At 36.0% G+C, this 17,807-nt stretch overlaps 1 protein-coding gene across 2 annotated transcripts in view; it reads left to right on the top strand.

The window, feature by feature from the left end:
• The window catches only part of MAP4K5 (mitogen-activated protein kinase kinase kinase kinase 5), a 108,309-nt gene that overhangs the window by 9,848 nt on the left and 80,654 nt on the right, over window positions 1-17,807 (top strand). For both annotated transcript variants that reach the window (XM_027569988.1, XM_027569989.1), the window contains exon 3: window positions 14,332-14,389. In XM_027569988.1, coding sequence (XP_027425789.1) covers window positions 14,332-14,389 — 58 coding nt within the window. The remainder of the gene's footprint in view (window positions 1-14,331; window positions 14,390-17,807) is intronic.

The raw sequence follows: 17,807 nt of genomic DNA on the forward strand, positions 1-17,807 counted from the left end.
ATATGAAGCTCTGGACTATGACCGAAGGCAAATTATTTAAAAATTCTTTTCTCCCTTCATAGAAATGTTGTGAAAACTATAAAAGAAGTCTTTAAAATATTTTCATCTTGGTGAAGGTGGACATAAAACAGTTTGGTGTTTTATTTATATGTCTACAAATCACTGGTGCAGGTGTATAAATTCTAGTTTCAGAATTAACTTGTGGATATAGCCTTCACCTTAGGCTTATAATACATTTTAGTGTTTTTGTTGTTTTTATTACTTAGGTTCAGCATGTTCACTTTAATCCTCATTTCCAGTGTTTTTGTTAAAGACAAATGGGATAGGTTGCAGATTGACTTAGATTTCTTAAACTGCTTTTGCTTTCAAAATTTATATAAAAGTTTCACTTCTCAGCTTTAAATTGTGGTTTCAGACCAAATATACAGGAATAGAACTATGAAGGTTATTAACAAGTGATAACTTATATTTTCAAGGCTTTGTTGTCAATTTGAGAACTTAGTCCAAGTTCATATTAATTGGAGCAGGCACTTTCGGCTGTACTGGACTAATCGTATATTGGCTATTACTCTTCAGTTGTGTGAAGTACTATTTAAGTTAGTGTAGATAACTCTCTGTAAAGGGCAAGATGAACTTAGGTCGAATGGATCTTTATTTCTGTTAAATGTCATCATCTTCCACTGAGATTTTGAGAAGATGAATTGGGAAGCCAGACAGATAGCCTGATGTATCCTTGGAGGTGTTTGGGCCCATGAATCATATTGACCCCCACCTTCCGACATTTTTACAAAAATGAAATCGGATTAAAGTGACTAAGAGTGACTAATGTTTGTTCAGCTCTTTCGTAATCAGTATATTACTTGTTTCTTATAGTAATCCTATGAAGTAGGGACAGGTATATTATCATCTCTGGTTTACCCAAGGAAAAACTTACTATTTGTCCTAGGTCTTACTGTGAATAAGTGGCACTATGAGGATTTGAGTCCAGATTTTCTGACTCTGTTATCTCTGTTATTTCCACTATTCTCAGCTGCCTGGTGACTGTATCTTTAAATTGATTGGGGCACACACAGCCCTTAACACATTGCTTACCACATAATAAGCTCTGAACAAATTACGGTCAGATGAAACTTGGTGGCCTCACTGAGAGATGAGGGATTTTTTTGGACGGATTTGAACGTGCATATAAACTTCAGTTTGCAGCACTAATTTTTAAGAGACTTTTTCCTGTTACCCCTTCTGGTCATTACTCTTACCCTCATATTTTCCAAATCAGAACCCAGGGTTGATTTGCCTTTACTATGGAGATGACTCAGCTCATAGTCACCCTACAATGTAAATAACTAAAAAGAGAATCTGTCCTTTTTTCTTCGTTGTTGGGACACTCTTTTGTGCCTTCTCTTGCCCTCGTTTTGTCTGGACTTTAAACTTATGGTTATTGTTATCTAGATTAACTGAGTCCCATAGACTGACTGTATGGTGTAATGCTATTATAAATTAAAATACTAATTATTTCAGGCAGTTACCATTAAGTAGTTACTTCTGTGTGCCTCTGTCTAATTTAAGGTAAATAGGACTGCCTGAGAAGGATGTGACTTTTAGCATTGTCTTGTGAACCACTTTGTTACTTCTCAAACACATGCACCTCCTTTTTTAGGTGAGCTGTGCCTTCTTACCCTCTTTTTTTTTTTTTTAAGATTTATTTATCTTGGGACACCTGGGTGGCTCAGTTGCTTAAGCGTCTGACTTTGGCTCAGGTCATGATCCCAGGGTTGTGGGATCAAGCCCTGCATCAGGCTCCTTGGTCAGCAGAGAGTCTGCTTCTGCCTCTCTCTCAGCTCATGCTCTCTCTGTCTCTGTCTCTCTCTCAAATAAATAAAATCTTTTTTTAAAAAAGATTTATTTAATTTTTTATTTGAGAAAAAGGGAGCATGTGTGCGGGGGGGGGGGGGGAGGGGCAGAAGGGAAGGAGCAGAGTGGGGGAGAGAATCTCTAGCCTACTCCCAGCTAAGGGCGGAGCCACTGTGGGGCTTGATCCCAGGACCCTAAGATCATGACGGGAGCCAAAATCAAGAGTCAGCCACTGAACCAACTGAGCCACCCAGGTGCCCCACAACTTTTACATTTTAAGCTTTTTAACTGTTAATTGTATTAGATGATGAAGATGCTTGGTTCCCTACCAGTTTTTTTCCGGGAATAATTTCCTGTTACTATTTCAGCAGTAGCATAGATCCATGGGTAGGACTTGCCTTCCTGTTTTGCCTTTCTTCCTTGCCTAGGCATAAATAGCCTTCTTTCCTACCTTTTATTTTTAAAATACATTTTAAGTAATATGAGTTAATTTTAGAAAACTATGATATAGGAATAAATGAAAAATTACCTGTATCTTCTTTACCAAAAGATAAACATTGTTGTTTATATCTTTGTAGACTTTTAAAAAGATAATATTAACGGCATATACATAAATCATAATATATATAAGCACATATATACTACGTATATGATAGTGAAGATTTTTTTCATTTAACAGTATCACAAACAACTTTTTATGTTAGTAAAAATATACATTTTGTATTTGTATATTATTTCCTTGTATCATTTTACAATTAAAAAATTTTTTTGACTTATATCTGTTTTGCTTAGATTTTTGGCCCCATTGTACAATTTTTAATCCATTGTTGAACAGGTAGATTGTCTCCAGAATTTCCTTAGTATAAGCAATGCTGTGATCAGTGTCCTTGAACAAATTCTTAAGACAAAAATAAAACTCTTTAAGTAAATTTCTAGAATTAAATTTTCTAAGCTTTTTGAAATTTTAGTGAATTTTGACTAATTATTCCTCAAAAGTGTTGAACCCACCAAGAGTCGTTCCCTATTTTAATCTTAAGCTCTTTCTTCCTTTTTCTTTGCCATTAGGACATCCAGATAATTCAATTTAAGTAATCTTTTGGATGGAACTCTCCTTTTAATAAAATCAATCTGTTCTAAGAAAGGGTTAAGAAAATGCTTTTCACAGGCAAGTAAGTGTCCTAACAGGCTAAGGCTTTAGTGTGTCCTGAGAAATAAGTCATGTGGACAGATGTAGAGTAACCCTAACAGGAAGGCTTCAGGCTCTGAATATGTCTGCCTGGTAACATGTCTGCAGGAACGCTGCACTGCAGTCTCCTATGGCAGCAGGAGCACCTGTCTAGACCTGTATAACTGTGTGGAAGGCAGCTTGGAAATACTCCATAAAAATTAAGGAATTTGTGAGTTGGCAGGGACTTCTCACGCAGTGCAAAAATCCCAAACCCTATCCTTGACAAGTGGTCATTTAACTTATTTAAACAATAAGGACATAGTATGCTCAGAAGTAGTCAGTTCCTTTTTAGGTGCTATCTGTAATCTGTCTCATTGAAACTCAAACAGGGCAGGTACATCTTTGTAATTTTTTGCTCTTACTCCAGCAATACTACCCTCGTGTCTGATGTATCTGATGCATAGGTTGTGCTCAATGAAAAAAAGATATTAAAATAATGAATGACTAATCTTTATTTTAAATTTTCATGTGGAGGTTATGCCATAAGTGACTCCACCCTTATTATATTTTGTCCCCATAAATTTAAGTCTTAACTGGAAGTAGTTTCTTGAAATTCATATAACAATTTATATATGTATAATATGTCTAGTGTTTATAACCTCCCTTTTTACTAAAAGGATTTATAAGAAAAATAAAATGAAGCACTTTGCTCTTGTCAGAGGATAAGGTATTCCATTCTGTTTTGAATATAACACTTTAGACATTTATTTTTAAATTTAAATAACTTTATAGAAATTCAAAAGAAGAAGTCCCCTTTAGTGCCATGAGTCTAGTGTTATAACTGCTATCATTTTTGTTGGACATCAAACTTTGAGCACTTAGTCAAAGTACATAGTAACCAGAATGGTAGGAACGGTCTGGAAACTATATGTGGCATTTTGAAGGGATTGGATGTTTGTCTGTAGTTAGAAAGAAGCTTCTATATATATGCATATATATATGTATATATATACACACATATATAAATTTTATTTGAGAGGGAGAACACAAGTGGGGGAAAGAACAGAGGGGGAGGGAGAGGGACAAGCAGACTCTGCACCAAGCAAAGAGTCCGACATGGGGCTCTATCCCAGGACCCTGAGATCATGACCTGAGCCAAAACCAAGAATCTGATGCTTAACTGACTGAGCCACCCAGGCACCCCAGCTTTTATATTTTTTGTCTGAGCAGGGTTAAAATTAGGACCTAGACCCTGACTGCCATAGGGACTCAATAAATACTTAATAAATTAATAAATTTAGATATCTGAAATTGGTCACAGTAGGAGGAATATGCTAAATCAGTATTATCTCACAGTCCAAAACTAGGACCACTGAGGAGAAATTATAGGAAAGTAGATTTTGCTTATCATAAAGAAAGCCTTTATACAACTAAAGTTATCCTAAAAATGAATGTATCAGATTGGCTAAATTACTGCTACAAAGTAGAAGAGAATTGCTTTTTTAGAACGAAGTTGAATTAGATGATTTCTATGAGTTTCTCCAAACTGGGCTTCTAATAGAACAGTATCTCTGGAGTGGTTTTGGTTTTGTCTATTTTCACTATTCCTTAAATGTGGGTGATTTTTTTACATTCTATTCTTGACTTTCTTTTCTTATTCTCCATATTCTTCCTAAGTAATCTTATCTACCTGGCTTGGATTCAGTCATGTTGATGGTGCCCAAATCTGTCTCCAATCCAGGTTAGCTCTTGAACTTCAGGAGCTATCTATTAAATGGCTTATAGGGTATCACTAGTTGGTTTTCCATTGGAACCTAAAATTTAAATATGTTCGAATCTGAGCCATTCATCTATGCCCCTTCACTACCTTCCTGTCTTGCCCCATAAGATGTGTTCATCTTCTTTGTTTGTCTTTGTAGTGAATGGGACCACACTGTCCACTCAGTTGTGCAGTCCAGAAACTAGGGGTTATGCTAGGCTTGCTGTTTCTTTGCATTTCACATTAAATAACTTACTGGTTTGTAATGGAGACAAGCTTGAAGTAGAGTATATATAACAGAGGAGGTAAAGGGAAGTGAATGGATTTGATTTATATTTTTAAGCCATCAGGATTTGCTTATATATCAGATGTAAAGAATGTGAATGGAAGAAATGAAGAATGATCTTGGGTTTGGATTTAAGCAACTGAATGGATGCAATTAATTTTATTTAGATTGGGAAGATATGGAAATGAATGGGTTTATGGAGCAGGGATGATTGAGTGTTCTGTGTTAGACTTGTTAAAATTGAGATGCCTGTCAGGTTTCCATGGATTTAGGAATCTGGCGCTGAGTCAGGAGAGATTTGTCCTGGAGATGGTTGTTAAAGCCATAGGACTACACAGGAGAATGTTAGATAAAGAAAAACTGAAATTCCATCATCACTCAGGATAGTTAAGAAAAGAGGGAGTAATAAAGAGGCTGAGGCATTTTTGAAGGTTTGAAGAGAAGGGAGTAAAATAGTCCTTATGAAGAGTGGAAAATAACCTTCTCCTAATGGAGAAGTTGTAGTTTGAAATTTGTGTTATGATTTCAAAATAAGACCAGTTAACATTATTTTAAATTCATTTCCAGCAGCATTTAGCTAGCTAGCTCTTGAATACCACTATGGAATGAGTGGATGTTTGGGTTTAATCAGATTAGGATTTTGCCAGGTTAGTGTGGTACATGGGAAGATGGGAAAGAAGTAAGAATGTAAGAGAGTGACTGTAAATGGAGTGATTGACCATGGAACCCTGAAAGTTAAGGGAATGTGAGGAATTGAGACGTAATTAGTAGCCATAGGGGAATGCTTTCATAAGTATGGAAGAACTAGTGAACTGAAAGGATAGGTCATCAGCAGGAAGTAACAGTGTTTGAAATCAAGATTCAGATAGGAGGTCAAGGAATGAGAAGTTAGGAAATAGATCTGGAGAATGAAGTCTCTAAAGACTTCCTTTAGAGGCAAGAGAAGAGGTGGAGAAGATGACTGTGAACCAGAGGCTATAAAATCTTAATGAACAAGGAGTGGGTGACTAAGATGGTAGCTACAAGAGAACAGTGGGTGATACAGTCTGTCTTGAGCTGCAGAGGAATCTTACGTCTCACCATTCCCTTCTTTACACTCTTAAGTTCCCTTAACACGAGATAATTTTACTTCTTTGAGATACCTGTGTTTTGTCCTATCTTTACACTGTTGCCTGGAATTCTGCCATAATCACTTACCACCACCACCACTACCATGCTTCTCCCGCAACCCCAAGGTCTCTCATCAGGTCTCAGTTTAGATTTACTTTCTCTTGGAAGCTTTCTCCAGCCAACTTTGAATGGGATCAGAACCTTCCTGTGTTGTCTTTTATCACCTTTGAGGGCACTTGTCACAATGTATGGTATTTACTGTTTACTACTTCTCTCTCTCCAACTGTTAAAAGCCTTGGAAGACAGGAACTTTTTTCTTTAATTAAATCTCCAATATCAACAACAGTACCTGGTGCATAGTCAGTAATACTTGTTCAGTGAATGAACCAATCACAAACAGTGTTCCATAAAGATGCAGGTATAGAGGTTTTATAGCCTATGATATAATTGTTTACATTTTTTGTGGATGAACCAGTTCTTTGCATTCTTCAAACCTTACAGATGCTGTGTTGCTGCTTTTGTGTTGTAGCTCATATTCTTAAATCTCGGATGCATAATCCTGACTGAGAAATAGTCACTGGCCACTAGAGATAGCTTGTTAAATACAGAGAAGTCTCGATTTTCTGTTGTTATGTTAAAGAATATTTTTGGAGGAAGGGGCCATATTTAAAACTGGTGGCCCCAGTTGGCTTTACAGAAAAGTTTTGTGACCCTAAAAATATGCTGGAAGGAAGTTAATTAGAGATAGGATGAGGGGCCTAATGTTAAGAACAATAAAGTTGTGTGTATAAACTAGAAATGCAATTAAAAAAGAAACAAAGTTGTGTATAAAGGCTGAGCTCACTTCATGGTGACACTCTTGGTTGTCGTAGGTTTTAGATGACTGTCATTAGTTACCAGTTTCATTTTTTGACCTAATTTTTAAAAATTCTCTTCTAAAAAATTCTAACTTCATGGTGACAGAGGTGTAATGTTCATTATTAAGTCTTATCTTCCTATTCTTTCTTGAAAACTTGTAGGTAAAATGTGTAGACGCAAGACTTTATTTTTAGTCACCTTAAAAATTTCACAGCATGTGAAGAAGTTCATGGCTGAAAAAACTGGGAGCTGCATGGTATTGTTGAAATAGAAATGGCTTAATCAGGAAGATCGGCATCTTTACTTTTTTTTTTTTAACCTTTGAGCAAGTGGAACTCTAAGGTAACTTTTTTAATAATGAATTTAAAAATCCAAGACTGGACAGTTTGAGTTAAAATGCTTCTCTGATAAGTAAAATTGACTTGGAAATATTAAGAGGTTAAAGGGAAATGCATTAACAATGAGAATAGAAACTTAATTTAACTGGAAAGGCTCTTTCATGGATTTTATTGTGACATTGACCCATTTATTATTAGTTTATCTTTCCCCACCCAGTAATTTCATTTCCTAATTAATAAGAGTTAAGTAAGAGTTAAGTAAGTAAGTAATAAGAGTTAAGTAAGTAAGCAGGGCGCCTGGGTGGCTCAATCAGTTAAGCGTCTGCCTTCAGCTCAGGTCATGATCTTGGGGTCCTGAGATCGAGCCCCACATCAGGCTTCCTGCTCAGGGGAAGTCTTCTTCCTCTCCTTCTGCCCCTGCCTCCTGCTTGTGCTCGCGTGCACACTCTTTCTGTCTGTCTCTCTCTCTCAAGTAAATAAAATCTTTTTTAAAAAATAAGAGGTTAGCTGTAGTAACATTTTATTAGAGTTCTGGGTGTTTAGTATACTTTTAAGTCTGAATAGTGAACACCAATAACCTACTAAAATACCTAGGAATCAGAAATATATTTAGATCCTTTTTGTACAGGTGCTTTGGTACTTCCATTAGTTTCTTTTGCAGGATTTTCAAAATTCTTGTGCGTTAAAAACAAAAATACTTGAGAATATCGCATTAAACTTGTTGGAGGGAATAGTTGGGTTTCAAAATCAGTATTATGTATGACTCTTCTGGATTATAGTGTGAAATTATATAGTTAAATTTCTGAAAGATCTCTTTAGTAAATTGAATCTGTAAAGTCTCTGTTTAGATCTTTTTTTCTGAAAGCCTCTTTGCCTTTTATTATAAAAGAGCCTGGTACTGTTTTCTGTTTTTAAAAATCCAGCTGGAAAATTACAGAGTACAAAAATTTGCCCATCGGTTCTTCATTTGGAGAGAACAGAAATATGTCTTCAAAATGGAGACTGACCTTTAAGTGTTCTATCAGTGGGAGTTTTAGCTTTTATTATTTTTCTTTACTTTTTACTTCTGTTACTACATATACTTTGGCTTCTGCCTGGTACAGCTGAATATTAAAATACCATCTTTATGTGGTTCTGTAATTGTTCAATGAGCTGTTTCTTTCTGAGCCCTTCAGAGTGTCTTCAAACAAACAAACAAAAACACAGCAAGGTGTCCTTGGTCTTTGTGTCTTTATTTTGGTTCTATTAAATTGAAACAACATATTTGTGTTGATTGTAATCATGAAAATTGGACTCCTAAATGTGTCTGAAAGTATCCTATACTTAAAATAGTTTTATATGTATTCTTTTAAAAATAATCAATAGACTTAATTTTTAGTACATTTTTAGATTAGAGAATAATTAAGCAAATAGTATGTAGAGTTACATTCATCTACCCCCCCAGCCACTCACGTACCCATGGTTTCCCCTTTTATTAACATCTTGCATCAGGTACATTTATTACAATTATTGAACCAGTATTGATATATTATTATAGTCCCCATACTTTAAGATTCACTTGTTGTATTGTACAGTTTTAGGGGTTTTGACAGATACATAATGATGTGTATCCATCATTACAGTTTCACACAGAATAGTTTCACCACCCTGAAAACCCCCTATGCTTTATGTATTCATCACTCTCCACCCAAACCCCTGGCAACCATTGTCCTTTTTACTCTCTATAGCTTTACCGTTTCCAGAATGTCACATAGTTAGAATCATATGGTATTAGACTGACTTCTTTCACTTAGCAGTATACATTTAAGGTTCATATCTTTTCATGACTTGATGGCTCATTTTTTTAAATCACTAAATAATATTCCACTGTGTGGATGTACCACAGTTTATCATTACCTATTGAAAGACATCTTGATTATTTCCAGTTTTGGTGATTATGAATAAAGCCTGCTATAAACATTCTTCTACAGGTTTTTGTGTGGATGTAAGTTTTTAACTTAACTGGGTAAATGGTAAGTGGGGATTGCTAGATCGTATGGTAACACTATGTTTAGCTTTGTAAGAAACTGTCACACTGTCAGCATATGTGTTCTTAAGAATCAACCAAATTGGGGCATATGGGTGGCTCAGTCGGTTGAGCCACTGACTCTTGGTTTTGGGTCAGGTCATGATCTCAGGGTTGTGAGATCTGCTTGGGATTCTCATTCCCTCTTCCTCTGCTCCTCCTCCCCGCTCGATCTCTTTCTCTCTCTCTCTAAAATAATTAAAAAAAAGAACCTAATTAAAAATCTGGAAGGATATACTCTAAACTATTAACAGATTACCTCGGGGGATGAAATGGGGAGAGATGGGGGGGACTGTCATCTTATTTTATAATATCTGAATTTTTTAAAACAAAATACTATTTTGTAGTAATTTTTTACAAATAAAATTTTTCTCTAAAATACTTTACTTAATACATAGTAATAAAAATTGAAAATGAGGGGTGCCTGGGTGGCTCAGTTGGTTAAAGTGTCCGACTCTTGGTTTCAGCTCAAGTCATGATCTCATGGGTCATGAGATTGAACCCCGAGTCAGGTTCTGCGCTCAGGGGGAAGTCGAAGATTCTCTCCTTCTGCCCCTCCCCCCACTGGCTTACGCCCTCTCTCTCTCAAATAAGTAAATCTTTTTTAAAAAATTGAAAATGAGTTAACGTAAATAAAAGAAGACCATTTAAGGCAGTATATTATTAGTTTCATAGCACTTCCTAGATGTGGAGGATTTTAATATTCTTATTTTTTAAGTAAAGAGGATAATTACCGGGGCACCTGGGTGGCTCAGTCATTAAGCGTCTGCCTTCGGCTCAGGTCATGATCCCAGGGTCCTGGGATCGAGCCCCGCATCTGGCTCCCTGCTCCACAGGAAGCCTGCTTCTCCCTCTCCCACTCCCCGTGCTTGTGTTCCCTCTCTCGCTGTGTCTCTCTCTGTCAAATAAATAAATAAAATCTTTAAAAAAAAGAAGGATAATTACCTTACTCCAGTCGTAATTGTCCATTCAACAAATTTATAGAGCATCTACCTATGGCATAGTTTTTCATAGAATCCTGCCCAGAGCTAAGAAGAGAACACACTTCATTCAGCCTTGGGATGTCAGGCAAGACTTCCTGGAGGAGGTGATATCTGAATTATATTCTGAAGGAGAGATCTGAATTAACTAGGCTAATGTGGCGGGGAGAAGGGCAGGGGAAGGAGAATGTACCAGAATGAGGACAATGTTTTCAAACTAGAGACCAAGTCATTTGCTTCTGGTTAATCTGATTAAAATCAGAATTAATTGTTTCATATTGTCAGAGAAGCATATTAGATCTTTTCATGCTCTTGGCACTTGTTTGATAATCTGTATTTGGGAAGTGTGGGCTCATATTTTCTTTTGGTTTCTAGTGACTGGCAGGGTGTATTGCTCTAATGCCTGTTTTGCTTGGAAAACTGGAATAATGAATACCCTGAAGATATTTTGTTGCTGGAGATGTGTCAGCATCTGTCACTGTCACATGAGTTAAACATTGCACTCTTTATCTGAATTTTAGAGCCTTGAATGGTTCAACTGTCACTCTTTGTGAGTGTACATACATGTTACTTTCTTGGGCCATCTATGTCTCTTATACTTAAATCTTGCTTCCCATATGTAAACTTCCACTATATATCCATAGATTTTTTTTTCTGTTTTCTATAGGATTCCAGGGAAAAATTTAAAAATTATCACTTAGAGAAATGCAGAAAGAGGGAAAAACCAGGAAATGTATTGACATGAAGGGATGAAAGTGGATTGTGTTTGCTAGATTATAATGCAGAAGCCTTAAAAAAAGAATTAAAGTCTTGTCAGTTGATATTTTTCTGAATCCTGTAAGTTGGATTTTAAACATTTTGGAAGGCTACTGACTGTTATTTGGTCTCTTTTTCCAGATTATTTAAAATAATAATATTTTTCCTTGGATCAAATTCAACTCTCAAATTAAGACCTTAAATATGAAAGAATTCACAATTTCTTATATTGAAAATCATCATAGGAAATAGTTTAATGTAAAATATGATTAGCACATTACCCTATTTTCAATAAAAGTCACCCCTGAAGTCTATTAAATATTATGAAATTAATACTTTTCTCTGGTACCTGTTGCATTTAAAAAAGGAAAACAGAATTCTCATCTATTGAAAGGAGCAGTGAAACCTTGACATCAGAATACAGTTACTGGGTTCTAACTCCATCTCTTGCCCCCGGCCAGCAGAACAGCCTTGGGCATGTCCCCTAACTTGACCAGCTAAGTCTTTGTGTTTAAATAAATAGAATTAAGTAACGAGTATGAGAGTTCCTCCAAACTGTAAAGCAACTACAAATATAATTTGCATCATTATCATGGAATTTGTCTTCTAGTAGACATTTTATAACCCACTGAACAAGACTCCCAAGAGGTCAATTATTGCTGCTTATTTTATAACTTTTGGCCATGTTTTCTGTACCAGAATCTCACTGGCATGTGAAATGTTGAGCAGTGGACAGCCTAAATCTGTGTGCACATAATTTTCCATAGCCCACGGGAGGACTGAAATGCTGAAAGATCTTAGGAACTGGGGCAAGACCTAAGGCCAACAGATAATTCTTTTGTCCAAGGGCAAGAAAGAGGAGAGGGTAGTTGTGGTTTGAGGCTTTTGGCTGACCTGTTCCATGTCTCTAAATGTGTTTGTGTTTGGGTGAGGGATAATTACATTGGGGAGGAGAGTTAAAATGTCTGTTCTCTTCCCCAGGCCCCTCCTTACGCTAATTTACCATGATAGGTGAGGAAAATGTGAACTTCTTATCACAACATATTTGAGACTTCTGTAGAAAATCCTTTTTTTTTTTTCTTCTTCCTGTTTGTGATTTTCCTTCTGTATCCCTCTCCCGCATTCTATTCTTTTTCTTACCTTCTTTATGTCATTTCTAAAAGTATTCCTTTGAAGGCTGTCTTCCCTACATTCTTGGTCATTCTTCTATTTTCCCTTTTTCCCTCTTGTAACATTACCTATTTAATCCAGCAAATTGGTATAATTTTACTCTCCTGTTTTATCATACGCTCCTTATTTTTTATGCCAATTATGAAAGTGTAAACTTTGAAGAGTAAATGAAAGACATCGTAAAGTATTAAATTGCATTTCTACATATGATGCCACTGGATGTAGTGAAAATGAGCATTTATATTAGCAATGACAACATAATAGTACAATGCTTTTAGACTGTTTTGGTAGTATGTGTTGATGGCCTTAAATGCTCATATTCATACCCTTAGACCTAGTTAATTTCAAACCTTAGAATCCATTTGAAAGAAATAATCTTAAATAATGAAAAGACTATGTGTAGCCAGGGGCGCCTGGGTGGCTCAGTTGGTTAAGCGACTGCCTTCAGCTCAGGTCATGATCTCGGGGTCCTGGGATCGAGCCCCGCATCGAGCCCCGCATCGGGCTCCCTGCTCCGCGGGAAGCCTGCTTCTCCCTTTGACCCTCCCCCTGCTTGTGTTCCCTCTCTCGCTGTCTCTCTCTCTCTCTCTCTCTCTCTGTCAATTAAATAAATAAATAAAATCTTAAAAAAAAAAAGACTATGTGTAGCCAAACAATGAATCATGGAACACTACATCAAAAACTAATGATGTAATGTATGGTGATTAACATAACAATAAAACATTTTTTAAAAAGGAGAAAAGACTATGTGTAGCATTCTTAATGTCTAACAATAAGGGAGAATGATTTTGTGGACTATTATGTAGCCATTTAAAATTATGTATAACATGGAAGTTCATAATTTTAAAAACAGAATTAAAATTTGGACCTACAAGAGAACTTAGCGAATATAGATTTCACATTCAAGGTTGGTGAGAATATAAATTCACACAGTTTTGTTAAAGGGCACTATGGCAATATCTTCATTTAAAATTCACATACTTTTGACCTAACAAATAGACTTGTAAGTTGCCTTACTGATAAACTCTGGTATGTGCCAAAATATTTGCAGTTATAATCATTGCAGCACTAATTATAATAAGTCTCTCCAGGGGCTCCTGGGTGGTGCAGTCGGTTAAGTGTCCAATTCTTGGTTTCTGCTCAGGTCGTGTACTCATGGGTCATGGGATCCAGCCCCATCGTGGGCTCCCTGCTCAGCTGGGAGTCTGCTTGAGGAGTCTCTCCCTCTGCCCCTCCCCCTACTTGGATGTGTGTGGTGCTCGTGCACACTCTCTCAAATAAATAAATCTCTTTTAAAAATCAATCTGTCTGTGATTTTTTGGTAAGTAGTGAATAGTTTCTTTTTTAGGAATTTATCTGAAGGAAATAAGGCTGTGGATAGATATAAAGCTAAGATATATTTATCCCTGTATTTATAACTGCAGAATAATATTAAAACCCTCCATGTTCAACAATACCAGATTAGTGAAATACAGTCTCCCATCAATAGAAAATTATGCAGCATTATAAATAACATTGTAGAAGACTATGTGTGATGTCATTATCTTCTACCACACATACACATGTAAGCACTGACACATCTACACATGGAAAAAAAGAAACACATGCTCTATTTAACTTTTTTCCTCTGGGTAGTAAGATACAGATGACTTGTTTTTCTAAATTTTCCCTTAATGATATACTATTATATTTATAAAATACATAAAAACCATGAGTATTTTTTAATAAGAATATTAACTCTAGTATAAAGAAAAGGCTTAGCGGAAGTATAACAAAAATTGTAAATAATAGCTAGTTTTGAGTGGTGGGACGAAAGGTAACTGTGTGTGTGTGTCTTTTCTATATTTTTCTTTAATGAGAAAATGAATATATTCATTTTATTGGAAATAAAGTTCTGTTAAAAGCATGGTTGATAAGCAGCTAATTAACTTAGTGCCAAATAATTTTTATATAACTAACAAACTTAAAAACATTTTTATTTTCATTTTAGGCTAGAAATATTCATACAGGAGAGTTGGCTGCAGTAAAAATTATCAAATTGGAGCCTGGTATGTATTAAAACTCTCAAGATAATTTTTTAATACTTCTCTTGTGTAGTTCATAAATATAGAACTTAAGCATTTTCCGTATTTTTTCCTTATTTCCCTTCTTCCAAAAAGAAATCTTTGTTGTCAGGGCAGTAAGATATCCAATATGGTTATAATTAAATTCCACTGGAGGTTGTTAGTTAAAGATGAGTTTGGTGTGATAGTTTTGTTGCGAAATAAAATTTGAAATGTGCACATTCAAAAATTGGAAGGCACATTGACGGTGTTAAAGTAATTTTCTTTTAAGGTTATAGTGAAATATTTGAACTTCTTTTATGAGAATTTAATTAGGAAAGTATTCATTGATGGGGTGAGATATTTGGTAATATTTGGGATAATGGTATTTTATATGTCAGATGTAACCTGGCTGTTAGGTTTAATAATTCTGGTCTTAGCCTAGGGCCTTTTTTTTTTTCTAAACACGTCTTTGTAACAGAAAGGTGTTTGTTTTAAAACAGGGGTGCGTGGCTGGCTCAGTCAGTAGAGCATGCAAGTCTTGATCTTGGGGTGTAAGTTTGAGCCCCATGTTGGGTGTAGAGATAACTTAAAAAAAATACTGAGAAATTTGCTTTGAAAAAAAAAAACAACTGTGTAAAACCTGAAACTCTTTTGTTATTTCAATAACCTAAGAGTTTTCTCATGAGAGTAGTAGTAGCTTTTTCTCTCCAGTTTTTTATTGTAAAATATATATAACAGAAAATTTACCAACAAAACCATTTTTTTTTAAGATTTTATTTATTTACTTGACAGGGAGAAACACAGCAAGAGAGGGAACACAAGCAGGGGGAGTGGGAGAGGGAGAAGCAGGCTTCCTGCCGAGCAGGGAGCCTGATGTGGGGCTCGATCCCAGGACCCTGGGATCATGACACGAGCCGAAGGCAGACGCTTAACGACTGAGCCACCCAGGTGCCGCTGAAACCATTTTTAAGTGTATAGTTCAGTTGAATAAAATACATTGATAATGTTGTGCTACCATCACCACCATCCATCTTCAGGACTCTTCATCTTGTAAAACTTAAACTCTATACCCATTATATAGTAACTTCCCATTCTGGTCTTCCTCCTAGCCCTTGGCAACCACCATTTTACTTTTTGTCTCTGTGATTTTCACTACTCTGGGTACTTGATTTAAGTGGAATCATATAGTATTTGTCTTTTTGTGACTGGCTGGCTTATTTCACTTAGCATAATGTCTTCAAGTCTCATCCAGTTGTCACATATGTCTGAATTTCGTTCCTTTTCAAGACCAAATAACATTCCCTTGAATGAATAGATCACATTTTATTTATCCACTCATATGTTGATGGGCACTTGGGTTGCTTCCACATTTTAGCTGTCGTGAATAATACTGCTATATGAGGATGAACATACAAATATTTCTTCCAGACCTGCTTTTATTCTTTTTATATACCCAGAAGTAGAATTGCTGGATCATATAGTAATTCTATTTTTAATTTTTTAGGAACCACCATACTGTTTTCTGCAGTGGCTGTACAATTTTGCATTCCTACCAGTAGTGTTCAAGTGTTCCAATTTCTCCACATCCTCATCAACACGTATTATTTTTCTGTTTTGTTTTGTTTTGTTATCGCAGCCATCCTAATGGATGTGAGGGGGTATCTCATTGTAGCTTTTGTTTGCATTTCTGTAGTGATTAGTGATGTTGAGCATCTTTTCATGTGCTTATTTGTCTATCATTTTTGGAGAATTGTCTGTTTAAGTCCTTTGCTCATTTTTTAATTGGGTTTGTTTCTTTGTTGTTGAGTTTTTGGAGCTCTTTGTTATAATCTGGATATTAATCCCATATCAGATATATGATTTGCAAATATTTTCTCCCATTCCATGGGCTTTTTACTGTATTGGTATTGTCTTTTGGTGCATAAAATTTTAAAATTTTCATGAAGTCCAGCTTGCCTATTTTTTCTTTTGTTGCCTGTGCCTTTAGTACCATACTCAAGAAATCATTGACAAATCTAGTGTCAACGAGCTTTGCTTTATTGTAAGAGTTTTACAGTTTTACGTCTTACAAAGTCTGTGATCATCTTGAGTTAATTTTTGTATATGGTGTTGGGTGAGGGTCCGACTTTGTATTTTTGCTTGTGGATATCCATTTTCCCAGCACCATTTGTTGAAAAGATGGTCCTTTCCCCATTGAATAATCTTAGCAGCCTTGTCAGAAATCTTTCTGGTTGAAGGTCAAAAAATCTTTGACCATATATGTAAGGGCTTACTTCTGGATTCTCTATTCTATTCTGCTGGTCCTTATGTCTGTCTGTATGCCAGTATCACACTACTTTGAGTACCATAGCTTTGTAGTAAGTTTTGAAATCAGGAAGTGTGAATCATCTAATTTTGATCTTCTTTTTCAAGATTAGTTTTGGCTATCCACGGTCCCTTGAGATTTCATATAAATTTTAGGATAAATTTGTCTGTTTCTGCAAAATAATGTTGTTGGAAAAAGGAGTGGTAATTTTTGACCAGGTAGGTGAATATTTGGTGATTGTTCATTGCTGCTTCATAAACTTAGACATGTAGAATAATTGTGTGACTGTAATTATGCCAAACAATTTCTTAATTTGAGCATTAAAAATGTTTCTGCATTTCAGATACAATATTTTCATCATTATGTATATGATTCATTAAAGAGAGATTACTGAGGGTAGCTTATGCTGCAACACTTTAAAAATAAGCTTCCATATAAGACACGGTATCCTTTTTGCCTCTGGGTATTAGAAATTGTTATAATACTCTTAGAGTTCTCCCCTTCTACACTGTTGGTGGGAATGCAGGCTGGTGCAGCCACTCTGGAAAACAGTATGGAGGGTCTTCAAAAAGTTGAAAATAGCTACCATACGACCCAGCAATTCCACTACTGGGTTTTTACCCCAAAGATACAAATGTAGGGATCTGAAGGGGTACGTGCACCCCGATGTTTACAGCAGCAATGTCCACAATAGCCAAACTGTGGAAAGAGCCAAGATGTCCATTGACAGATGAATGGATAAAGAAGATGTGGTATTTATATACAATGGAATATTATGCAGCCATCAAAAGGAATGAAATCTTGCCATTTGCAATGACGTGGATGGAAATGGAGGGTATTATGCTGAGCGAAATAAGTGAATCAGAGAAAGACATGTATCATATGATCTCACTGATATGAGGAATTCTTAATCTCAGGAAACAAACTGAGGGTTGCTGGAGTGGTGGGGGGTGGGAGGGATGGGGTGGCTGGGTGATAGACATTGGGGAGGGTATGTGCTATGGTGAGTGCTGTGAGTTGTATAAGACTGTTGAATCACAGACCTGTACCTCTGAAACAAATCATACATTATATGTTAAAAAAAGAAGATAGTAGGAAGGGAAAAATGAAGGGGGG

This window comes from Zalophus californianus, chromosome 6, assembly GCF_009762305.2.
Source record: "Zalophus californianus isolate mZalCal1 chromosome 6, mZalCal1.pri.v2, whole genome shotgun sequence".
Classification (NCBI taxonomy): Eukaryota; Metazoa; Chordata; class Mammalia; order Carnivora; family Otariidae; genus Zalophus; species Zalophus californianus.